General features: G+C 44.6%; 1 protein-coding gene across 5 annotated transcripts in view; it reads right to left on the reverse strand.

Moving 5' to 3' along the window:
- The window catches only part of AP4E1 (adaptor related protein complex 4 subunit epsilon 1), a 30,047-nt gene extending 20,357 nt beyond the window's left edge, over positions 1-9,690 (reverse strand). For 2 of the 5 annotated variants that reach the window (XM_075575676.1, XM_075575678.1), the window contains exons 1-10: positions 9,500-9,690; positions 7,612-7,683; positions 6,441-6,564; positions 5,105-5,178; positions 4,126-4,247; positions 2,956-3,115; positions 1,209-1,375; positions 966-1,039; positions 311-433; positions 122-231 (exon numbers count right to left, since the gene is read on the reverse strand). In XM_075575676.1, the coding sequence (XP_075431791.1) occupies positions 122-231; positions 311-433; positions 966-1,039; positions 1,209-1,375; positions 2,956-3,115; positions 4,126-4,247; positions 5,105-5,178; positions 6,441-6,564; positions 7,612-7,683; positions 9,500-9,625 (1,152 nt within the window). In that variant the 5' untranslated portion in view covers positions 9,626-9,690. Of the gene's footprint in view, positions 1-121; positions 232-310; positions 434-965; positions 1,040-1,208; positions 1,376-2,955; positions 3,116-4,125; positions 4,248-5,104; positions 5,179-6,424; positions 6,566-7,611; positions 7,684-9,499 lie in introns of those variants that run through there. The other 3 variants (XM_075575677.1, XM_075575679.1, XM_075575680.1) reach the window with 3 other exon arrangements.
- Positions 9,691-22,949: the final 13,259 nt, after the last annotated feature.

Genomic DNA, 22,949 nt, shown 5'->3' on the forward strand with positions numbered 1-22,949 from the left:
CTGTACTACAGAATAACACACAAGATTAAAATAAACCAAGGTAAACAATGAGTTTCTTTTTGTGACAGTATAGCTGCCTACACATTGACACGGCTTGGGCATAAATACAAGGACATCTAACCTCTCTTTTAATGATGGGATCAGCATGGTCTAAGCACTCAATGATTGTCATTTGGTGTTGAAGTGCAAGGTTAGGATCCTGCTGGATAACGTATGTGAGAGCCTTTAATCCTACAAAAGACAACACCGTCACCATTGTCGTTGCGGCGCCCGACCCAAAATTACCAGGATAGGATGAAGACGTTCTTACCTAAATATTTAAGGTTAATTTTGGGGGAAAGGACAAATTTCCCAATGCATTTGGCAGCCTTCTCAAATAGATCCGACTTGGGGTAAATTGTATAAATAGTTTGCACGCACTCAAACAAAATAGCTGAAAAAGAGAGGCAATGATGTTATACTGGACAAAGACACGATGTGAACATTCAATATACAGCTCAACCCCGTTACAGCGCGATCCGCTACAACGCGGATCCGGTATAACACGATCTGACTGTGGCTCCCGAGATTTGAAAACTTCAATTTTGCCGCACACGAGAGCCGACAGCTGCAGATAGGAGAGCACGTGGACACGGCCCTATGAAGTGAGGAGAGAGCTGACAGCAAAGAGGAGAGAGATCTAGATGCCGGCAAAACGCGCGCCAACATGTTAACGTGATCCCGGTTATAACGCGGTCTCATTCTGTGGCCCCCAAGGACCGCGTTATAACGGGGTTCAGCTGTATATACTACATATAAAATTAAATAAAAGAAAACCTGAACAAAGGCAGCATGATATGCAACAAAAAAAACAAACATAATTGTACGAGTTATCATCATTAGTTAGATCTCAGCACAGAGAATAGATTGGCATGGATTAAACACAAACTATAAAAACATAGGAAAGCCAGAGAATGATTCCTCACCATATGTGATATTGTGATTTATCTCCGCTCTTCTTAAAGACTCATCCAGCACATCATACATTAGCTCACTTGTTCTGAAATAAAATGTTCATGGACAATATTGTCATTACCAAATTTACTAAGTATGCAAGAGATAAGCTCGAAAGGTTGCAACACATATTAGAGCATAGAAATGCTGTATCTGCTGTTCTAAGACGGTCAAAAGCAACTAGTAAAACTCTGACATGAATATATAGATATTACCTGGGATCATCCTTTCCTAGCAGTCTCAGGATCCTTAAGAGCTGAATTTGTAACCAAGGTGCTGGGACACTATGGTAATTAAAATCTACTGGGAGCTTCCCACCAACCACTTGCTTCAAAATGGTAACAAAGCAGCCCGTTAGGTCCTTGTATCCGGATGGGTTGTCCTGTATAATAGAGGTAAAGTATATGTAAGGTAAATAAGGGGGAAGTCCCTCCTAGGGCCAAAGTGAATTCATTCCAGTGACATGTTTAAGAGGTCGCATCGGTGTAATTAATGCCCATATTTCCCAAATCTGACCCTTAAGTATTTTCTTTAAAGTGAGACTTGGGAGAGGTTTGATTCTCTCTGGCTGCTCTCTTCGGTGTGATGTCACGGTGTGATGTCACGGTGTGATCAGCAAGTGTTTGTACAGCCAGAGTCCCCCCCCTCCCTTTACCTGTATTGGGTCTCTGATAATATAGAACCAGAAATGTGGGGGGGGGGGGCGTGGTACCCAGCACTCAAATGAGAAACATAAAGTAAATGACATACATTATAAAGAAATGTTACTGTGATATTGCCACAATATGTATAGATCATCGCAAAGGTCAGAAATAAACGTACAACTGTGAGTAACAGCAAACGGAGTAGGAGAACATGGTGAGGGAAGGGAATGGAATAAGGTAAAAAAAAGACAAGAGAAAAGGGGGAGGGCTCAAGACATAAGGGGGCAACGTTTCGGGGCGGGAAGCCCCTTCTTATGGCCCGTTCCCCAAGATCACAGTGATCAAGGGTATTTCCCTTATGTCCTATAAAGGACGGTAACTCCCAACACACTGAACAACTAAAAAACAAAAATACACAATATGGCAACCTATAAAGATAATCTAGTGATTCAAGAGTGGTCACTAGTAAATGTATGCCCAAACGAGGCTAGTGGCAATTAGACCAACCAAGTGTAGAGTATATCTCAAGGATAGCCGGTAATTAGCAGAGATAATCTCAAGCAACAATGCTATATAAACCAGTAATGCAGGGGGTTAATAACAAAACTGCTACAGGCTAAGCACGCCAATAATATCATAGGAGAGTCAGATAGGCATAAGGTATAACCAGCACGGAGAGGCTCAAAGGGATTACGGGCGCCCAGTAGGAGAAACGTCTCAGGAAGCGGCACTGGATACTCTGCAGGTCACCAGAAGAAGGGGCAATCTGCCCCGAAACATTGACCCCCTTATTTGTCTTGATCCCTTTCCCTTGTCTCTTCCTTATCCTCTTCCCTTACCCTATGTTCTCCCACTCCGTTTGCTGTTACTATATTTATGACCTTTGCGAATATCTATACATATTGTGTGGTCATATTGTGGCAATATCACAGTAAAAATTCTTTATAACATATTTGTCATCTACTTTATTTTTATCATTTGAGTGCTGGGTCATTTGAGTGACACCCCCCTCCCCCCACCGCTCCCCCATTTCTTGTTCTATATTGTCCTTTGGGAGTATATAGGCTCCCTCCAGGTTCCTGTGCCCCACAGTCTTATTTTACTTCCCTATATTCTTAGAGTGCTGTTTAAACCATATACTTTCTGGGTCTCTGATAAGGACAGGGTGGGATAAGGGGAAATAAAACACCTAATTGCCAACCAATTTCTTATTTAGAGGCCCCTAGGAAAGCCAACTGGACAATAATGTGGGATTGCGCCTTAAAATGTCAGAACAACGTCTGAACCCTTTCAGTGCAAAAAAGCCCTCTGCTTTTACCTTGATCACCTGCAGATATATCTGCAGAGACGCAGCCATAACGCCCACGTCCCTGTCGCACAGCGCCTTCCTGAACTTGTCATGGATGTGCTGTACTTGAGTAGGTGCAATCAGATAGAATTTGTATAGCGCCAAAACCGCTTTTCTTCTTACGATTTCCCTGCAAACAGAGCAGTTTGGCCAAAGTCACGTAAATAAGCATATTTATGAGCGTTATATTGAACTGCACGCCCTATTCTAAGTAAAATTATAAAAGCAGAAGCTCAAATCATTGGGGGACTCATTGCATATCACTGCATGAGAACCCAAAGGTCAATAAACATGGCGTGTGAGCCATTCGTAGCAGGGCTGTGGCTCTGAAACTGTAGGTGAGTGCAACACCATACAGATGCAGCCAGCGTTACTGCACCCGCTGCTGCGCTGCAGCAGGAAATACACAACCCCCCAGCTGGAGAAGTGGCCATTGTTTTGATTCAGATGAGAAAAGCAAAACCTGGCACTCAGCCGACTTGGTATCAAATGTGTACGTTTATTGTGGGAGAAACGTTTCGGTCCCAAGATCTTGACAAACGTCCAAACAGGGATAGAAACTTTGATCCCACAATCAACTTACACCTTTAAACCAAGTCCTCTGGAGTGCCGGCTATTGCTTTGTCTCGTCTGAACAACGCGGTCTGTGGAGGTCTGTGCACCTGTGGCAGCTAACAACACAATTAATGTGAGCGCTCCTTTGACGTCATCATTGTTTTGGAGTCAGCCGCGAGAGAAGAGGGCGCTGTTACCGCTCTATTACTCCCGTGGTAACATTGACTATATCTGCATGGAAAAGGTAACCAGCTTGATTCCCAGTAAACATTTTGCAATCCTATTACAAATTGATAGTTTCAACCAGGGGTAGCCAACTCCAGTCCTCAAGAGCTACCAACAGGTCAGGTTTTCAGGAACATCCCTGCTGCAGCACAGGTGGCTCAAGCAGCGGCTCAGTCTTTGATTGAGCCAACTGTGCTGAAGCAGGAATATCCTGAAAACCTGACCTGTTGGTAGCTCTTGAGGACTGGAGTTGGCCACCCCTGGTTTGAAACGTTGTCGCTGGAATAACAGGTACACAAGTAAAAGACGCAATATAGAGATCAGCTATTAAAATCTGCAGTTATTTGTAGTGCCTCTTACTTTGAATGCTGTAGCTTGTCTTCTATCAGTGGGAGAGCGGCTGGGATCATTTCCCGTGGAAAGATCTGACTGACAACAGTGAGAGCCATACACACCTCAACAAGGTTCGAGCTCTGCAGGTCCTGTCGGGGGGGAGGGCGGGGGATGTCAGAAAGAGGAAGTTGTTCAATAAATTGAAGACTATTCTTAATCCTTTCACTGTCAGAGGGGGTTACAATTCATTGGTTTGCAATCCCTTGCTGGTCAATCTGGCAGTGAAATAATTAATGTATTGTCAATTAAAACGTGTGCATCCTGATTTGTAAGGTCAATGACCATTACTGCTGTTAAACGTCTCAACAGGGGTTACTTGGGACAATGGGATAACAGGTTTGCAAATATTATTTCTTTTTTCTGCATATAATCCTTAGTCTGACTATCAAGAGGCTGCGTTTAGAAAATCTGCTAATGGGATTAAGCCTTTTCCTTCTGAAACCCAGCAAGTAAGAAGGGTTAGTCACACTACTTATACCCAATGTCTATACTATAATAATAATAATAATAATTTTAAAAAAATGGTTTGTTCTTCTATAGAGCTAGTTTTACAAGCGCTTTATAGAGACATTTTGCAGACAGTCCTGTGGAGCTTACAATCTACAGTATGTTTTTGGTGCCTGAGGCACAGGGAGATAAAGTGACTTGCACAAGGTCACAAGGAGTCGACACTGGGAATTAAACCAGGTTCCCCTGCTCCAAACTCAGTGCCAGAGTCAGTGTCTTTAAAAAGTGAACCACTCCTCTAATTACACGCTCCCTTATCACTAGTGGCCACGTAGGTGAACGTTCTACATTATCCATAGCTGCTCAAGTTAAGAACACAATGGCTTTATTAAGAAATGCTGTTAGCACACAGCAAATCACTTATAGGACAGAGATGTTGAAGCATTAAATAAATAAATATGACCGTGTAGAGTAGATAAATGAATAAATTGGATTTCACCTTTAAAACTGTATTGACTAGCAGAAGCAACAGTTCATGATTTTCATGTAAGAATAATGACACGGACAAGTAACCTGCAAAAAAATACAAATAAATTAATATATACTGTAGATAAACATGCTGTGCACCGGAAAACCCTATTTGAAAAATGTGTATGGCCTTATTCTAGATTAGAATATACTTTCCCAGCAGGAAACCATAGAAAGATATATTCTTATGGAGCCAGCTGTATATCATTGATGGTGAAATCGTTCTCAGAAACAAAAAATATTTTATCAGAGAAAAAAAAAAAAAGAAGCTAATTTAGTGTAGAAATCCAACACAATATTGGACATGATATGCTTCCTGAAAATCTTCCTTGTAGTATATATTATACATTCAATAGGATAACATGATAAAGAAGGGTGGGGAGCCGTGTTGATCCTTTCTTCCATGTAATAACAAAGGAGGGAGCGGGCGTAGAGGATATGATGCCTTTTATTGGACCAACAAGTAGTTGATATGTTATATGAGCCATGCCCAATAAAGGACCCCGAGAGGTTGGAAAGCTTGTAACATAACTACTTGTAGGTCCAATAAAAAGGTATCATACCCCCTTATGCCCGCTCCCTCCTTTGTTACGACACTAATAGAATAACATGGATCTTAATGTTTTAACTGATATGTTCCACAAGGTGGAAAAATATTTGGATAGATAATTCTGTTATACATTTATTTAAAAACGATGGGAGTAAACCTTTAAAGGTTAAGGAACAAACAAAGGACAATATAGCCGCACTAATATTATGAGATTTCCTTATGGTAGACAGGAGTTCACAAAATACTACTTGCCAATTATGGCTATAAGATTTTATTTTGGGAAGGCGATTTCGTAATATGGAATCATGCTCTCCTATTAATCATAATGAACCACAGTATGACAGCTATGAATGGAAAGATAACCATACCCATTGTATGCTGTATCCCAGATATTCTGCCATGACTGAGAAGACTTATTTTAATGCAGCAAGTAATCTATATAAATATTACAGAAATGATGGTAAAGTTTAACAGAGAATTAATTACCCAACTTTTCACCCGCACTTACAATGAGACCATTTGTGCATTTAAACCTCACAAGAAACACAAACGTAAGCCTTTTTTCTTTACAGGTTTCAGGAATATGTATGATTCTTCACCTAATAAATTATTAAAATAGCAGTTGTGTCTGTTCACTTTGTTGTATTTTTATACAGCCATTTATACACAACAACCTTCCCACTATGTATAAAATAGATACACCTTGGGAGCAATGCAAAGCTTACCACTGAAAGTACTTACCAAGATAGATACATACCTACTCTTTTTTCAAGTAAGTTTCCTTGTTGGGCTAACTTGATGGCATGAATGTAACCAAAGGCTGCTTCATATCCCAGCATTTCACAATAAATTAGACGCACCATAGATTCCTTCATCTGTCTCTAAGACAGAAAGGGAGCGAGAAAGAGAGAGCGATACTTGTATGTGATTATAACCGTAACAACGAAATAACTTGCATGTATTGGATGCAAGATCTCCTTTTATTTGAAGATTGTACAAGATCATAAGAGAAGACTATAAAATAGTCTCTCTGGTCATTACAGAAGTCTGCTTCTACTTACTCGGCTTAAATAACAAATTGCCTCTACTTTCCCATGTGAGCTCTGATTAATTACTATATTGAAATGGTGCTAGGTTTATACATGATTATTTATCCAAAAATATAAAACAAACACTTGAGATTCGCAATAATGGTAACATCATAGTCATTTTACTAAATCGGTTTTGGAAGTCAGACTGGACCCCATGGGATTTCTGAACCCCTCTTTCCCCGTGAGGTATATGTTTGACACAGGTTGTGATACATTTTTGTGGACAAGAAGACACGGTCATAGATCAAATTATAGTGTACAGAGCTTTCAAAAGCTCACATGCCTTTACTTCATATACCCAGGCATGTTTTAAAACATCTAACAAGAGCAGTGTGTATTGTGCATTGTGTAGCAGTTCTTGAGTTTTGGCCTTTGCACATATATTTTCAAACTATAAAAAAATAGTTTTTTTTAATTAAACAAGTTTTAACAATGGAAAGTAGGTGTAACATGGCTGTGGGTTTTCATTAGATTACAAGTGGGGTGGCACCTTTAAAACGAGCGTGTCTACTAATACAGATCAGATAGACATCTGTAGCCATTGAGCTACAGTGCTATGAATTGCAGAACTGACACAAGTAAGGTTGTCCTGGCTCCCTCACTTGTGTTCTCTGCGATCAACATGCAGCAGATAAGTAAATTGTTACAGGTCATCCAAGGTCATCGCAGTCATCTGCAACCAGGATAAGCAATGTGGAGATTTTCCTAACCATATAGATAGTGAAAACAGTCCACCCATCAAGCAATTGTATTACAGAAGACAATTCCTTTGTTTTCCCCAATGCCATTGTTCATAAACTACTAACAGGCATGCAAATATCTTTTGAGGTCCTTTACCAATGTTGTATTTGGAGAGGAAACGGTGGCTTTCAAGCTGGCGAGCTCCTGCTTGATTAATTTTTCTTCCTCCTATAAACACAAATGCACAACCACAAATCATTAGTAAGGAGGCACCTGGATTATGATCTATTGGTTTACTATTTTAATAAAAGAAATGCTGTGGCCTATTATATGTTGGTGTAACGGCCCACAAGGCTTTCAAAAAGGTCCTCACCATCAGATTATTTTCATTCCCATTGATATTACAACATAAAAGGGAGATCTTGAACGTAAAGTACAGTGCTATAGAAACACCAGCCAGACAATATTTATTAGAACCCAGTAAGGAGGAGAGCTTGGAGTTGTAAAACACTTTCTACAAGTTTGTCGGGCTTTAAAGGGTTAATAATAAGTATATCACATTCCTTTCTCAGCTGCAAAACGCAAATTAACTGGTGTGTCATGAGTACGACAGACAAAAATACCATAACGAAAGAAAAATAAGATAGACAATGCTATTTTAATGACACTAAACGAAGTCTATTTCATGGATGTCATTATAGCTATAGTGCAAATACAACCAATGTGCTTTCAGAAGGCTGTAGTCAATCGGGTATTAATTGCAATGCATGGGATGTTTCTTTTGTTTATCATCTGGTTGTAATGCAATAGAACAGGCTTTATGCCTTCTTTTTTTCTGCCAAGCTGTTGCAATCAATTTTAATCAGACACAGTTAGTTTAATAGTCTATTTAATACTGGTTTGTGGACAGTTGCATTGCAACCATATCAATGGCTGTCAGATCACTGCCAGGGTAATAGGCGTTCAAATGTCAGCCTACAAGCATATTTAAATGGCAACGATAATGTCACCATCAATACTATGGGTAATGACACACAGGAGTGGGACTGCTGTCATCTAGCACTCAAATTATTACTACCTACCATGACATCTGTCACATTCGGATTATGTCTTAAAATTCTTCATATCAACCATCTCCTGCTCTACTGACTTAACTCCTTCAGTGCAGCACAAGATGACAGGCAAAATATGATTATGATTTAAGGTCAAAGCATGACCCCCCGTGCTTGTACCTACCCTCTTGCTCCAACTCCTCTTTCATACTGTATTGGTTGGAGGCACCTCTGTTACAGAAAGGATTACAGACCTGTCATGTCTTGCTGACATTCATCAAGTCTAATTTATTTGGACTCACAGGACTTCAGTGGAGTCTCGTTTATTAAAGTCAGGCTCCATTAAAATTGAATTTTATGTCCCATAACCCCTCACATCTGTTTGTGCCCTAGAAAGGAAGCCGAGACTTCATCTAAACAAAAACAATGTGTAATAGAAAAACTGATGCAAACAATGTCACTGATCCAGGCTTGCACTGGTAGTGCCTGAAACACACACCCTGACACCGAGCTGACTCACACACTCACCCGACCTCACACATCCACTCCGCCTCCCACACTCACCGAGCTGCACGTGCACATCCAGCCTCCCAGAGGGACAAGCACACCCCGCCTCACACACACACACACACACTGTGCTACACACACACCCCGCCTCACACACTCACCAAACTTCACACGCACACCCAGCCTCACACATTCACTCCGCCTCACATGCTCAACCCACCACACACCCAGCCTCACACTGACGCACACTCAGCCTCACACTGACGCACACACTCGAGCTGCAACGACACACCCAGCCTCACAGAAGGGACAAGCACACACCGCCTCACACACTCACCGAGCTGCATACGTACACCCAGCCTCACACTGAGGGACACGCTCATCCCACCGAGCTTCATACGTGTGTGTACGTGTACGTGTACGTGTACGTGTGTACACACACACACACACACACACACACACACACACACACCTCCCCCTCTCACCTGCCTGGAGCTGAGCCCTGTGATGCTCCTGATCAGACTCCCCAGCTTGGAGGTGGCCCCAGGCTGCGGCTCCTGTAACAGGAGCCCGGGCAGTGCGCTCAGGGTCCTCTCCACCATGTCACTCATCCTTCAAGCTCCCGGTGACATCCCTCCCGGAAGTAAACAACCGGCAATCATCCTCCGCTTCCGGTCCGCTTTGAATGCCACAACTTTAGCCAGCTGTCTCAGCGCGGCGGACACAAATAATGAGCAAGAGACCCTGCAGTGAGCTCAAGCAGACACCAGGGGGCGAGCGAGCCCCATCATCACACACCAGGCTGCAGCTAATGCCCGTGATCATTACTGTGTGATGTTTAAAGGGCTGAAAAGCGCCCAGCTCCCCAGCTCCATTACATTAACCCCTTCACTGCTAGAGAGGCGTTAATGCCCCCTCTGGCAGCGAAGGGGTTACATTGATAAAGAACCAAAAAGTTACATTCTAAAATGTTTTTGTTTTTTTTATATACAAATATTCAGGCAAATTAAAATGTATATATATTTTAACACCACGAAAAGGGTATTTGAGATTAGGGCAGTGAATCCCACAATATAGTGCTCTAGAGAGATATATTGTGTCCAGGAATACGACATGATTTGTGCAGTCTCAAAGTGCATGCAATAGCTGTTAATCCTTATTAGGAACATATAAATTATCTGAAGATGAAGTGTCAAAGAAAGTATATATATATATACATACACACACATATAGCAAATGGAAATATAAGCCTTAAGCAGATAGATAGATAGATAGATAGATAGATAGATAGATAGATAGATAGATAGATAGATAGATAGATAGATAGATAGCAAATGGAAATATAAGCCTTAAGCTGATAGATAGATAGATAGATAGATAGATAGATAGATAGATAGATAGATAGATAGATAGATAGATAGATAGATAGATAGATAGATAGATAGCAAATGGAAATATAAGCCTTAAGCTGATAGATAGATAGATAGATAGATAGATAGATAGATAGATAGATAGATAGATAGATAGATAGATAGATAGATAGATAGGTAGATAGATAGATAGATAGATAAAGAAAACAGCAAGCACTCCAAATAGAAATCCAAAGAAGCCTGGTGCTAATCCCATAAAGAATGTAAAGGATACATGTGTCTGTTCTAATACATTTTTTTGCATACTTCTGAGTGCTGCCTCTTTTTGCAGTTCTGCTGCGTGGTAATGTACTATATATATATATATATATATAATCCATTGCACAGCCGGCACACCATTTGCAAGTAAATAAGTTTTGGTGCTTATCCCATAAAGCAATAACAGACCATACGATACCGGTTGCAACACGACATCAAGGGACACCACGCAGGTAAGTAAATCATAAATTTTCTATATTTGATAGAAGACACAAAAACCGACGTTTCGGTCCCCCAGTGGGACCTTTCTCAAGGTGGTGGGGGACCGAAACGTCGGTTTTTGTGTCTTCTATCAAATATAGAAAATGTATGATTTACTTACCTGCGTGCTGTCCCTTGATGTCGTGTTGCAACCGGTATCGTATGGTCTATATATATATATATATATATATATATATATATATATATATATATATATATATATATATATATATATATATTCATCCATGGATTCTCGATGTCTATTTCAAGTTTCAAGTGTGTACTTTCCATATACAATCCTCAACAGGATTGAAACTCAATGCGTTTCGCGCATTATTGCGCTTTGTCAAGGAGTATGTGCTTTGGCAAAGTGCAGTAATGCGCGAAACGCGTTAGAGTTACTATGCACCTGCTGTCCTAATAAACAATTTTTTTACCAGCTTTTCGATCCAGCCCCGCTTTTTGTTTGCAAGTACTGTGCTCCGCTTTTCCAGCTTTTCTGAGGGAGACCTCTATTATTTATCCTAACAGTCTACAGTATGCAGCACCCACGGGCGTTAGAACTTCTGATTAACTCCTCCTACTGTATTAACACAGAAATCCGCTCTACTGGCCGTAGCACATTAGCCCCGACGCCCCTCGTAGTCGCCTCCCAAAGACAGTTTGCTGAAAATTTGCTCCCCAGGGATATTAAAATGGCTACTGCCATCGGTGCACATTAAAACAACAGAGGTTACTCTGGTGAAAAACCAGGAAAAAGAGAAGATGTATGGAGGGAGGGGGAGGGGGGGGGAACGAATAGCCAGGAGTCGATCAGCATAAGATAAACAGTTTATTTGATAACTTTAGTTTTATTTTTACCAAGGGGGAGCAAGGAGCTGACACTGGAATTCAAACCAGTATACACAACAGTTAAGACAGCACTTCACACTCCCAATAAAAATATCGAATGATTGGCTGTGCTCAAGTCCACAATTTCAAGTGTAGACAAAGGGCGGAATCCCAGCAATCAAAGAACAAAATAGCCAGTAGATGTGATGAAAAATAATGTATAGTAATGCCTATAGCAGAGTAATCCCTCATACATGCATTAGGTGATGCAATATATACTGTAGGAGATAAGGAGGGCTTCCATCTTCTGGTAAATGATAACTGGGCACCATTTTTTTTTTGGTTACAGTTTTTTATTTATATATTTAACGCTCTTACCTTCTCCGGCGGCATCTCCCCCTGCATGATCCGATCAAGATGCCTCCGCGACAGCAAATGGCGCCACGTTGCCATGAGAACGCAACGTCTCATGGCACTGTGACGTCCCGTTGTCACGGCAACGCGATGCCATTTAACGTCACAGAGCCATCTTGACAAGACCATGCAGGGGGGGGGGGAGATGCCGCCGCGAGAAAAGGTAAGAGCCGGGGCCCCTGCACATGTCCCTGCACCAAACATCCCTGCCGGCCCTGCAGTAACCCGGAGATTTCCTATCACAACCCGTTGCCCGGAGATACCTAGCCCAAACCCAAAGTCTCCGGGTCCCGGAGTGGTGGGAACCCTGCAGATAAGTCACACAGGTTAATCACACAAAATATGTAACAACCATAAACCATCTAAAGAAACCGTTACTAAACCTCGGCAGGCACCCAAATAAGGAAGGTTACTGTCAAAAATGCCTAAAACGTAATGTAGTACGCAAAGGTATCACCCGTATGTATCCTACTGGGGAACCTAGAAGTCAATTACTAGTCCACAGACGAATATGGTCCGACAAAAGCGGAAAAAAAAGTCCAGTTGGCACAATATGCGGGAGCAAAATCACTAACCGATAGCCCAATTCGCCAAATAATACGTTTAAGTCCAATGAAAAAGAACAGTTCTAAAGAGCTGAAATCACGTAGTGGCAGCATTCCATTGTAACACGTTATACAGGGGGACAAACATTTTAGAGCGTAAATCGCCATTTTTCTGGCATATTCCCACTGAGAAATAAAGCATGGTACTTCCCTGAGTTTAAAGTCCTTTTCCAGTGTATCAGATACCCACCGATCGAGAGATGCAAGTCCAGTGCTTGGCCAAAATGATGCTGGTACATTCCGTTGTGTGTAAGAATGCTGGTTTGAACAACGACAGGGACATTGAGTGACCTGCCCATGGTCACAAGGTGCTGACACTGGGATTCAAACAAGGCTCACCCACATCAAAGACCAGTGACATTATGACAGAGCTAGTCCTTCAGCTCCTGTTATTCTTTTTACATCTAATATTTTGCCACTGATACCTGTCTACCTGCACTTACAGCCCTACTTTCTGCTCATGTGCCTCTATACTAGGGTGACCAGACGTCCTGTTTTTTCCGGGATTGTCCCGGTTTTTGGGATTGTGTCCTGACGACTTTTTCAAAACGTCCCGGATTTGCGCGCCGATCACGAATGCCCTGCCGCCAAGAGCCGATTGCGCATGCGCGGCCGGCAAGAGCCATTTCATGGCATGCGCAATCCTCTTTTGCCACCCGCGCATGCGCAAGCGGCTCTTGTCGATGATGGTCGTTCACGCATCGCGTGGTCGGCGCAGGCCTTTTCACGCATGCGCGACAGCTTGCCCGGTTTCTAACTGGTTTAAAAATGGTCATCCTACTCTGTACCCCAACCACAGCCTCATATCTGAAAGCATCTTCCTTCACTAACTGCTGTAGCCTGTCCCCCATCATGGTGCTGAAGAAAATATCCATGCACACAGACTTCATATTAAAGTGATTTAATCAGCAAAATTTTGATAATGAAATCACTTTAATATGAAGTCCGTGTGCCTGGATATTTTCTTCATTACCTGTGATTTGCTGGGGTAATGCAGGATTTCTCCCATCTCCGTGAGCACCGGCCACTTACCTTTTCATTACATTGATGAGACGTGTGCCTGCAATACGCTTTGTGTGACCCCATCATGGTGCGCCAGACACCTGCCTATATTTACTAAGCGGTGCTAAGCCAAAAGACAACTTGGGTACTTAGGAAACATGGTCAACATCTCTCTGCCACACACATCTGTTTGCATCTCACTAGTCTGCTTAGCTGCTAACTCTTTAAAGGGAGAGATTCCATCTCACATTATTTGTGATTAAAAGGGATACGCACCTAGTCATCTCACTAGCCCACTGTATTAGGCTGAGTTCATGCTGCCGCAGACCACGCAGAGGTGTCCGCGCATGGCGTGATCACATTGCCTTAATGCAAGCATGTCAAACTCAAAGGCTAACACGGGCCAAATAAACAAGGTTTAAGTTTACGTGGGCCGCAAAAAAACAAAAACTTCAATTTTCATAGAAACGTAGGTTTATTTCGAAAAGTGCAGTATAAGAAAAAAAAGAACAAGAACAACGATAAAATTAATGTTTTCTTCCTGACACTTGGCATCTCTGACTTTCTCTCTCTCTCTCTCTGACTGACTCTCTCTCTCTTTGACTGTCTCTCTCTCTCTCTCTCTCTCTGACTGTCTCTCTCCCTCTCTCTGACTGTCTCTCTCTCTCTCTGACTGTCTCTCTCTCTCTCTCTGACTGTCTCTCTCTCTCTCTCTCTCTGACTGTCTCTATCTCTCTCTCTGACTGACTCTCTCTCTCTCTCTGACTGTCTCTCTCTCTCTCTGACTGACTCTCTCTCTGACTGACTGACTCACTCTCTGACTGACTCTCTCTCTGACTAACTCTCTCTCTCTCTCTCTCTCTCTCTCTGACTGACTCTCTCTCTCTCTGACTGACTCTCTCTCCCTCCCTCCCTCTCTCAGGCTCTCTCACTCTCTCAGACTCTCTCACTCTCTCAGACTCTCTCTCTCAGACTCTCTCTCTCTCTCTCAGACTCTCTCTCTCTCTCTCTCTCTCAGACTCTCTCTCTCTCAGACTCTCTCTCTCTCAGACACTCTCTCTCAGACACACTCTCTCTCTCTCTCAGACCCTCTCTCTCTCAGACCCTCTCTCTCTCTCAGACTCACTCTCTCTCAGACTCACTCTCAGACACTCTCTCTCTCTCAGACACTCTCTCTCTCAGACTCACTCTCTCTCAGACTCCCTCTCTCTCAGACTCCCTCTCTCTCAGACTCACTCTCTCAGACTCTCTCTCTCTCTCTCCCTCCCTCTCAGACTCTCTCTCAGACTCTCTCTGACTCTCTCTCTCTCTCTCAGACATCTCTCTCTCTCAGACTCTCTCTCTCAGACTCTCTCTTTCTCTCTGATTCTCTCTCTCTCAGACTCTCTCTCAGACACTCTCTCACTCTCTTTCAGACACTCTCACTCTCTCGCAGACACTCTCTCTCAGACACTCTCACACTCTCTCTCAGACACTCTCACACTCTCTCTCAGACACTCTCACACTCTCTCTCAGACACTCTCTCTCAGACACTCTCACACTCTCTCTCAGTCACTCTCACACTCTCTCTCAGACACTCTCTCTCTCTCAGACTCTCTCTCTCAGACACTCTCTCAGACACTCTCTCAGACACTCTCTCTCTCTCAGACTCTCCCACTCTCTCTCAGACACTCTCTCACTCTCTCTCGGACACTCTCTCAGACACTCTCACACACTCTCTCAGACACTCTCTCTCAGACACTCTCTCTCAGACACTCTCAGACTCTCTCTCTCAGACTCTCTCTCTCTCAGACATCAGACTCTCTCTCTCAGACTCTCTCTCTCTCTCAGACACTCTCACACTCTCTCTCAGACACTCTCAGACACTCTCTCTCTCTCTCTCTCTCAGACTCTCTCTCTCTCTCTCAGACTCTCTCTCTCTCAGACACTCTCTCTCTCTCAGACTCTCTCACTCTCTCTCGGACACTCTCTCTCAGACACTCTCACACTCTCTCTCAGACACTATCTCTCAGACACTCTCTCTCAGACTCTCTCTCTCTCAGACTCTCTCTCTCTCAGACACACACACTGATACACACACACACACTGATACACACACACACAGATACACACACACACACAGATACACACACACACACACACACACACAGATACACACACACACACACACACACACACACACACACACACACATAGATACACACACACGCACACAGAGATACACACACACACACACATAGATACACACACACACACATAGATACACACACACACAGATACACACACACACACACATAGATACACACACACACACACACATATATACACACAGAGATACACACACACACACACAGGAGAGCAGTGGAGAGCAGAGGCAGCGACGGATGTGAGTGACTGGGGGAAGGGGGGTGGGGGAGGAAAGGCATGCGATCCGTGCAGGACAGGCAAATGTACAACTAACTCCCCTATCCCCAGCACCCCCCCTACCTTTTCCTATCACCCGGGGCAGAAGGGGGCAGGACACCGCGCAGCCACCAGCAGACAGAGGAGCCAGGAGCGGGAAGGCAGACACACACTCACCGTGTGCTCTGCACAACGTGGAAGCCCCTCCCCCGGCTTCCTCTCTGCCTGCAGCCAATCCCCTGCGGCCCGGCCGGCATGAAGGAGGGATAATGGGAGGGATAATCGGAGGGATAATCGCGGCGCCCCTCTAGGCAAGCCGCGGGGCACAGATTGGGAACCACTGGGCTGGGCCGCAAATATGTGCGTTGTGGGCCGCATGCGGCCCGCAGGCCGCGAGTTTGACATGCTTGCCTTAAGGCATTGATCTCCCCCCTAGACCGCGTAGGCGACTGCAGGAGGGGGCGCACGTTGCGCGAGGAATCAGTTGAAACTGATTTCTCGGCGTGACGGGCAGGTCACATGAGCGGTTTGCCCAATGAGGGTGAACCAGCTCCGTGATGTCACTGACATGCCCCTAGAAATGCCCCCCGTCGACGCGTCTAGCATGTCCGAAAAACGCACACACTTCACGCGGGTGAAGAAACGGACATGCACACCTCCGCGCGGGCGAAGGCTGTATGGACTCAGGCTTAGCTACGAATATTCAGTGGTGTAACTACCACCCGGGAACATCCCCCACAAGCGGTGACAGTGGACCCCGCGCTCTTCCCCACAGCAATGAAACTGATTGCCGTGGAGAGAGCAGGACCTCTGTAACACAGTAATCCTCCTCCATAACGCCATGGCAACGCAGCATCTTGTAATGCAGCAACATCACGACGCCGTGATGTCATAACGTTGCTGGGGGCCGCTTAAGCCTTAAGGCATAGTTAAACTACTGCGAACATTTATATAGTAGCTACATGAATGCTGATACTACAGAACAATGCATACACTACTAATAATACAGAGAAATGTAAAAAAGCCATTCTGTTTAATGAAGGCAAAATATTTCCCTGTAAATTGTAATCATTTCCTATATTTGCTTCCTTGTGACCCTACAGTTTAGTGCTAGTTTTCAGTAATTATTTTAACGAGTGCATTCACTTTTTAAAGCTGGAAAATCCACCTCCGAGTACAATTTTATTTGACAGAATTTCAATGCACCAGGAATTGGTAGAAACAAGTGGTTGAAGGTGGGAGACCCAAACGTTGATAGCTTCTTGTTGATAATTTCTTGGGACTGCAACACAATTCTATCTTCGTTATAAGTCCACTGGACTGCCGCCTGCATTCTCTACAGTGATTCAGTCCTTGCAGGGTCAGGAGGCATCTGTGGCAGGATCACAACAGATTTGTAACTGCTCCTTTTCTATGCTAGAAACAAGTGGACCGTAGCATTGTAAGGCATGGAAGAACATCGCATTCGGCCATCACATAGCAATTACATCTATTTCAGAACACCGTGAGCTGTACAAACACAGAAGGGGCACGTTCACGTTAATTTTCATTTGAACATCTTCCAGCTTTCCTTAAGTTTGCTTTATCATCCATAATAACATGTAGAGTATTTTACAAACAAAGCTGTCATTTCTTTCCTTGTAATAGTCACAATTAGTCATCAGTTTCAAGACATGGAAAGTTGAAACCATTTAATGACAGTGTTCCTAAAACAGGATTAAACTAGGGACAATCCCTCCTAGAACCAAAGTAAACTAATGCCAGTGACCTGTTTAAGGGGAATCATCTGGGTAATTAATACCCTTTTTTTTAATCCAAATCTGACACCTATAAGTAATATTCATTTATTGGTTAAAGTTAGTCTGGAGAGGGGGGGAGGTTGTTGGTTTCCTCTGGCTTCTTCCTTTAGTGTTATGCCCTCCACACACATCTGCTTTCTTTCCATGCTTCTCCTCCTTGCTTCTTGGATATCTCTCCTGATCCTGGTCCCTATCTTATTTCTACATTCTTAAAGAGGATGAAGGAGAGAAGGAACCCAATATAGCACTCAGGTTCACACTCTGGTGGTAAGTGAATGATTTAAAAACATAATCTTTATTAAATAGCAAATATAAAATATTGGTCGAACGACGTACTAAGGGTGGGTTGATCCTAAGTAAAGAACACCATATTGGCTCTGGATCAAAATAATTAGTGTGTGCCAGATGATTTTAATGAACCACTGGTACTGAGTTCACACAGTATTCCTAATGCGGATCTGTGTGGTGGGTGATTATTCCAGGTGTGTCCGGGTAAGTACTGAGATTGCAGGTCACAAGGATATAATATATATAGTACTTAATAGTAAGAGTGACCCAACTGATGGACATAAAAAACAAATACAATATGTATATCAGTGGTGGTATATAACAATCAGCTAAGCTCCTCAATAGAGAAATGTGTGTGCCCCTATCAGTGTCTGAATGACCTAAGGTTAACCCTTTGCATGCTATATTCCAGGGGTGTGTGGACCTATATTAACCAGCGTGGTGGGGTCAGAGGTGAGTATCCTGACTAAGGTCATAAAGGTCAGTATTCCAATCTGGGAGACGCTGATGATATGGGGCAGGCTGGTAACTTCACAATCAAACAGAGTGCTATTGTGGTGGAAGCTGAAGGAAACCTCACAGAAACTATGCAGCACCCCAATTCTGCAGGGCAGCTGCAGTGTGCTGTAGGTAAATTCCCTCAGTACTGTTAATCCGGAACACTATCCCTATAATCACCTTTAGGAGGCTAAGAGTGACCGTCGGGGCACTTTTATCCTATGTTAAAACGCACTCGCAGACTTCCGCATTAACTCGCGGTCTCTGGGAATCATGAGGAGGCAGTCCTGATCTGCGCGTGCACGTGTATGCTAAGGGCCGAAGCGCGCGTTTCGCGAAAGGCTTTTTCAAGGCGAGTAGTTACTAATGATACTAACTACTCGCCTTGAAAAAGCCCTTCGCGAAACGCGCGCTTCGGCCCTTAGCATACACGTGCACGCGCAGATCAGGACTGCCTCCTCATGATTCCCAGAGACCGCGAGTTAATGCGGAAGTCTGCGAGTGCGTTTTAACATAGGATAAAAGTGCCCCGACGGTCACTCTTAGCCTCCTAAAGGTGATTATAGGGATAGTGTTCCGGATTAACAGTACTGAGGGAACTTACCTACAGCACACTGCACCTGCCCTGCAGAATTGGGGTGCTGCATAGTTTCTGTGAGGTTTCCTTCAGCTTCCACCACAATAGCACTCTGTTTGATTGTGAAGTTACCAGCCTGCCCCATATCATCAGCGTCTCCCAGATTGGAATACTGACCTTTATGACCTTAGTCAGGATACTCACCTCTGACCCCACCACGCTGGTTAATATAGGTCCACACACCCCTGGAATATAGCATGCAAAGGGTTAACCTTAGGTCATTCAGACACTGATAGGGGCACACACATTTCTCTATTGAGGAGCTTAGCTGATTGTTATATACCACCACTGATATACATATTGTATTTGTTTTTTATGTCCATCAGTTGGGTCACTCTTACTATTAAGTACTATATATATTATATCCTTGTGACCTGCAATCTCAGTACTTACCCGGACACACCTGGAATAATTACCCACCACACAGATCCGCATTAGGAATACTGTGTGAACTCAGTACCAGTGGTTCATTAAAATCATCTGGCACACACTAATTATTTTGATCCAGAGCCAATATGGTGTTCTTTACTTAGGATCAACCCACCCTTAGTACGTCGTTCGACCAATATTTTATATTTGCTGTTTAATAAAGATTATGTTTTTAAATCATTCACTTACCACCAGAGTGTGAACCTGAGTGCTATATTGGGTTCCTTCTCTCCTTCATTCTCTACAGTTTACACTCAAGCACCGTTCACATCACCATTTCATTTAAGAGGCCGCAGCAGGGGTTCCCCTACTATCTCTACATTCTTAAAGCACACCTCTTTAACGAAGCACATGGGTAGCTCCGCTGGCTGATACTATACACCTCATACATCGATCCTGGCCCTTTGCAGACACACTTACCAGAACGCCCTCCTACTGTCCCTGTAAGTTCTTCCCACTTGCCACTTCGATTGTAAGCTCTTCGGGGCAGGGAATCCTTTTCTTATTGTTTTATGTCTGGAGCGCTTAATCCCATAATGTATTATATTATTATGTCACGTGTATTACTGCTGTAAAGCCCTATGCACCTGGATGGTGCTGTAAAAATAAAGATATACATATATACATACATATCACTGTGTAATCAGCAAGTGCATGAACAGCCAGAGTCTCCCTTCCCTACATCTGTATTGGATCTATGATAAGGATGGGTTCAGAAGAAAGAATACACTTGATTGACAAAAATATACATAGGCCCCTAAATAATTCAACTGGTCGACTACGTGCGAATGCGCCTTTAAGTGCACTTGTTGTTCACAAGCCTGGCAATGACTCACCATTCATTTATAAGGAATTGTTCTCATATCTTTCCTAAGAGACGCGAACTCCACCAATCACATCTCTTTGGCGAACGTCACAGACTAATTCAATCTTAGTCTCACAAATTGAGCCCTAAATAGAACATCCAGAACAGAAAGATAATAAGGAGATGGTGAATACTTGCACTGCTCTGGGCAACGCCAACAGTAATATGGTTACACATGAGGTTTTTTTGCACTTAAAGCAGCCGTTTTCCTGTGGGTCCCCCCCCCCCCTTTTTTTTTTACATGTTTAGGAAGCAAGGGTGTCCAGAGCTGAACCCCATTAATTTCAGCTCTGGGGACCCCTGCTTCCCGAGATTTTTGCCACCAGAGGGGGTGCTGGTATCTCGGCAAAGTTGAAAGCCCCCGCGTGACGTGAGCCACGCGGAAGCTGCACCAGCCACGGCTTCCTATTGGCCCGCAGGGCGCGGGAGCTTTGAAACTCCGCCATTAGCTGATCCCTGTTAGCTGAGCAGGGCGGCTACCGGCACCTACAAAGGTCTGTATCTCAGGAAGAAGGGGGTCCCCAGAGCTGGGGGTTAATGGGGTTCCGCTCCAGAGATGCACCTGCTTCAACCTTACGTGATTAAAAAAATTTTTTAACGAATTGATTGTCGCTTTAATTTCAGCTTCGGAAACCACCTGCATCCCGGCATACTTACTACGGTGAAGAAATGTCGCCGGTACTTCATGGAAGTATAAATTGCCCCGTTTGATGCGGATCAATAGGAACCTGCAATGGATGACTCTGCGTCTTCCTATTGGCCCGTGTGACCTACACCTCCATTTTGTCGCCCCTGGAGGGGAAATTACTGGTGGCACCATCCCGGGAACCAGAGGGTCCATGGGGCAGAAATGAATGGTTCAGCTCCGGAGACCCCTTGCTTTCTATACAGCAAAACCGGGGAGCGAAAACTGCTTATATTGTTATTGGTCAGGTGTGCAACTAAAGGGCAGTATTGCGGTCTACGTTATTGAAATGCGTGTGAGTATAAAGTTGGGCATTCATTGAAGTGCCTTAGAAAGTAGCAGTGTTGTCCTGATATGAAGACTTTCCAAACCTATTAGATATTGTGGACCTTATCTTACTATCTTACTATATATTTCTGAAAGCGTCATGTTTCCGTGTCTGTATGTGTCTCCCTGTGTCCCTCCCTGTGTCCCTAGCGGCAATCCCATTGGACCTTGGGCCAGGCCAATGAGATTGCTCCCTTGGCCCGCCCGCCCCCGCACACCTCTCATTGGCCTGAGGCGGAGTGACGGGCCAAAGGAGAGATGGAGAGACGGAGAGACACACACACGCACGCACACACACACGCGCACACCCGCGCACATGCACACACGCACACACACCTCTTCCTCACCCCTGAGGCCAGCCCCCCCCTCTCCCAAACCTCACCTCCCCCCCCTCCATCATCACCCCCCCTCACCCGCAACTCACCTCCCCTCGCGGCGCCCTGCTTGGCCGCGCGGGTGGGGGGTTTAGCGCCGCCGCCGCTCCCATCACCTCACAACCCTCAGGGGCGACGCAGCAGCCCTACCACCTCCTTCCACCCTCCTCACAGCCTGCAAACCTGCTTGGCCGCGCACTGCGGGACCTGCCAGCGGGAGGAGCAGGGCAGTGGCGGCCGCGGCGGGGACACCTCACTACGTGACTCCCACCCACCTCCCCAAATATTCCACTACGGCCGCCGCGTGAGGTATGAGGGGGGGGGGGGGAATGGCGTGCCGCCCGCTATCTTCAAGCCGCCACGTGAGGTATGAGGGGGGGGTTGGAGGGAATGGCGTGCCGCCCGCTATCTTCATGCCCCCAAAGCCGCCGCATGTGGGGGGGGAGGGGTGTGATGCCGGCCTGAAACTAGCTTCATGCCGCCGCGGGGGGGTAAGATGCAGGGGGGAAATGCAGGCCTGCCCGCCCGCTATCTTAAGGCCTCCGCGTGAGGTATGGGGGCTGCGGGGGGCGGGGGTAGTGGGAGATGTCACTAAATAACCCACCCACCCAGTCACCCCCTTGCCCCTGCCTTCCTCCCCCCTTGTCCCTGCCTTCCTCCCCCCTCCTGCCCCAGCCTTTCACCCCCCCGCCCCCTCCCGCCCCTGCCTTTCACCCACCACCTCACACCCCTTCCCACCGTAGTGGGACCGCCACACCGCACTCACCAGCCACTCGCCGACTCACAATAACTTTACAATAAACCATTTTTAAACAACATCGGATTACATTTTCTTCCATGTTTCTTTTCAACATTATTATACAACCTTTCCTCCAAATACTCAACCTAT

This window comes from Ascaphus truei, chromosome 18, assembly GCF_040206685.1.
Source record: "Ascaphus truei isolate aAscTru1 chromosome 18, aAscTru1.hap1, whole genome shotgun sequence".
NCBI lineage: Eukaryota > Metazoa > Chordata > Amphibia > Anura > Ascaphidae > Ascaphus > Ascaphus truei.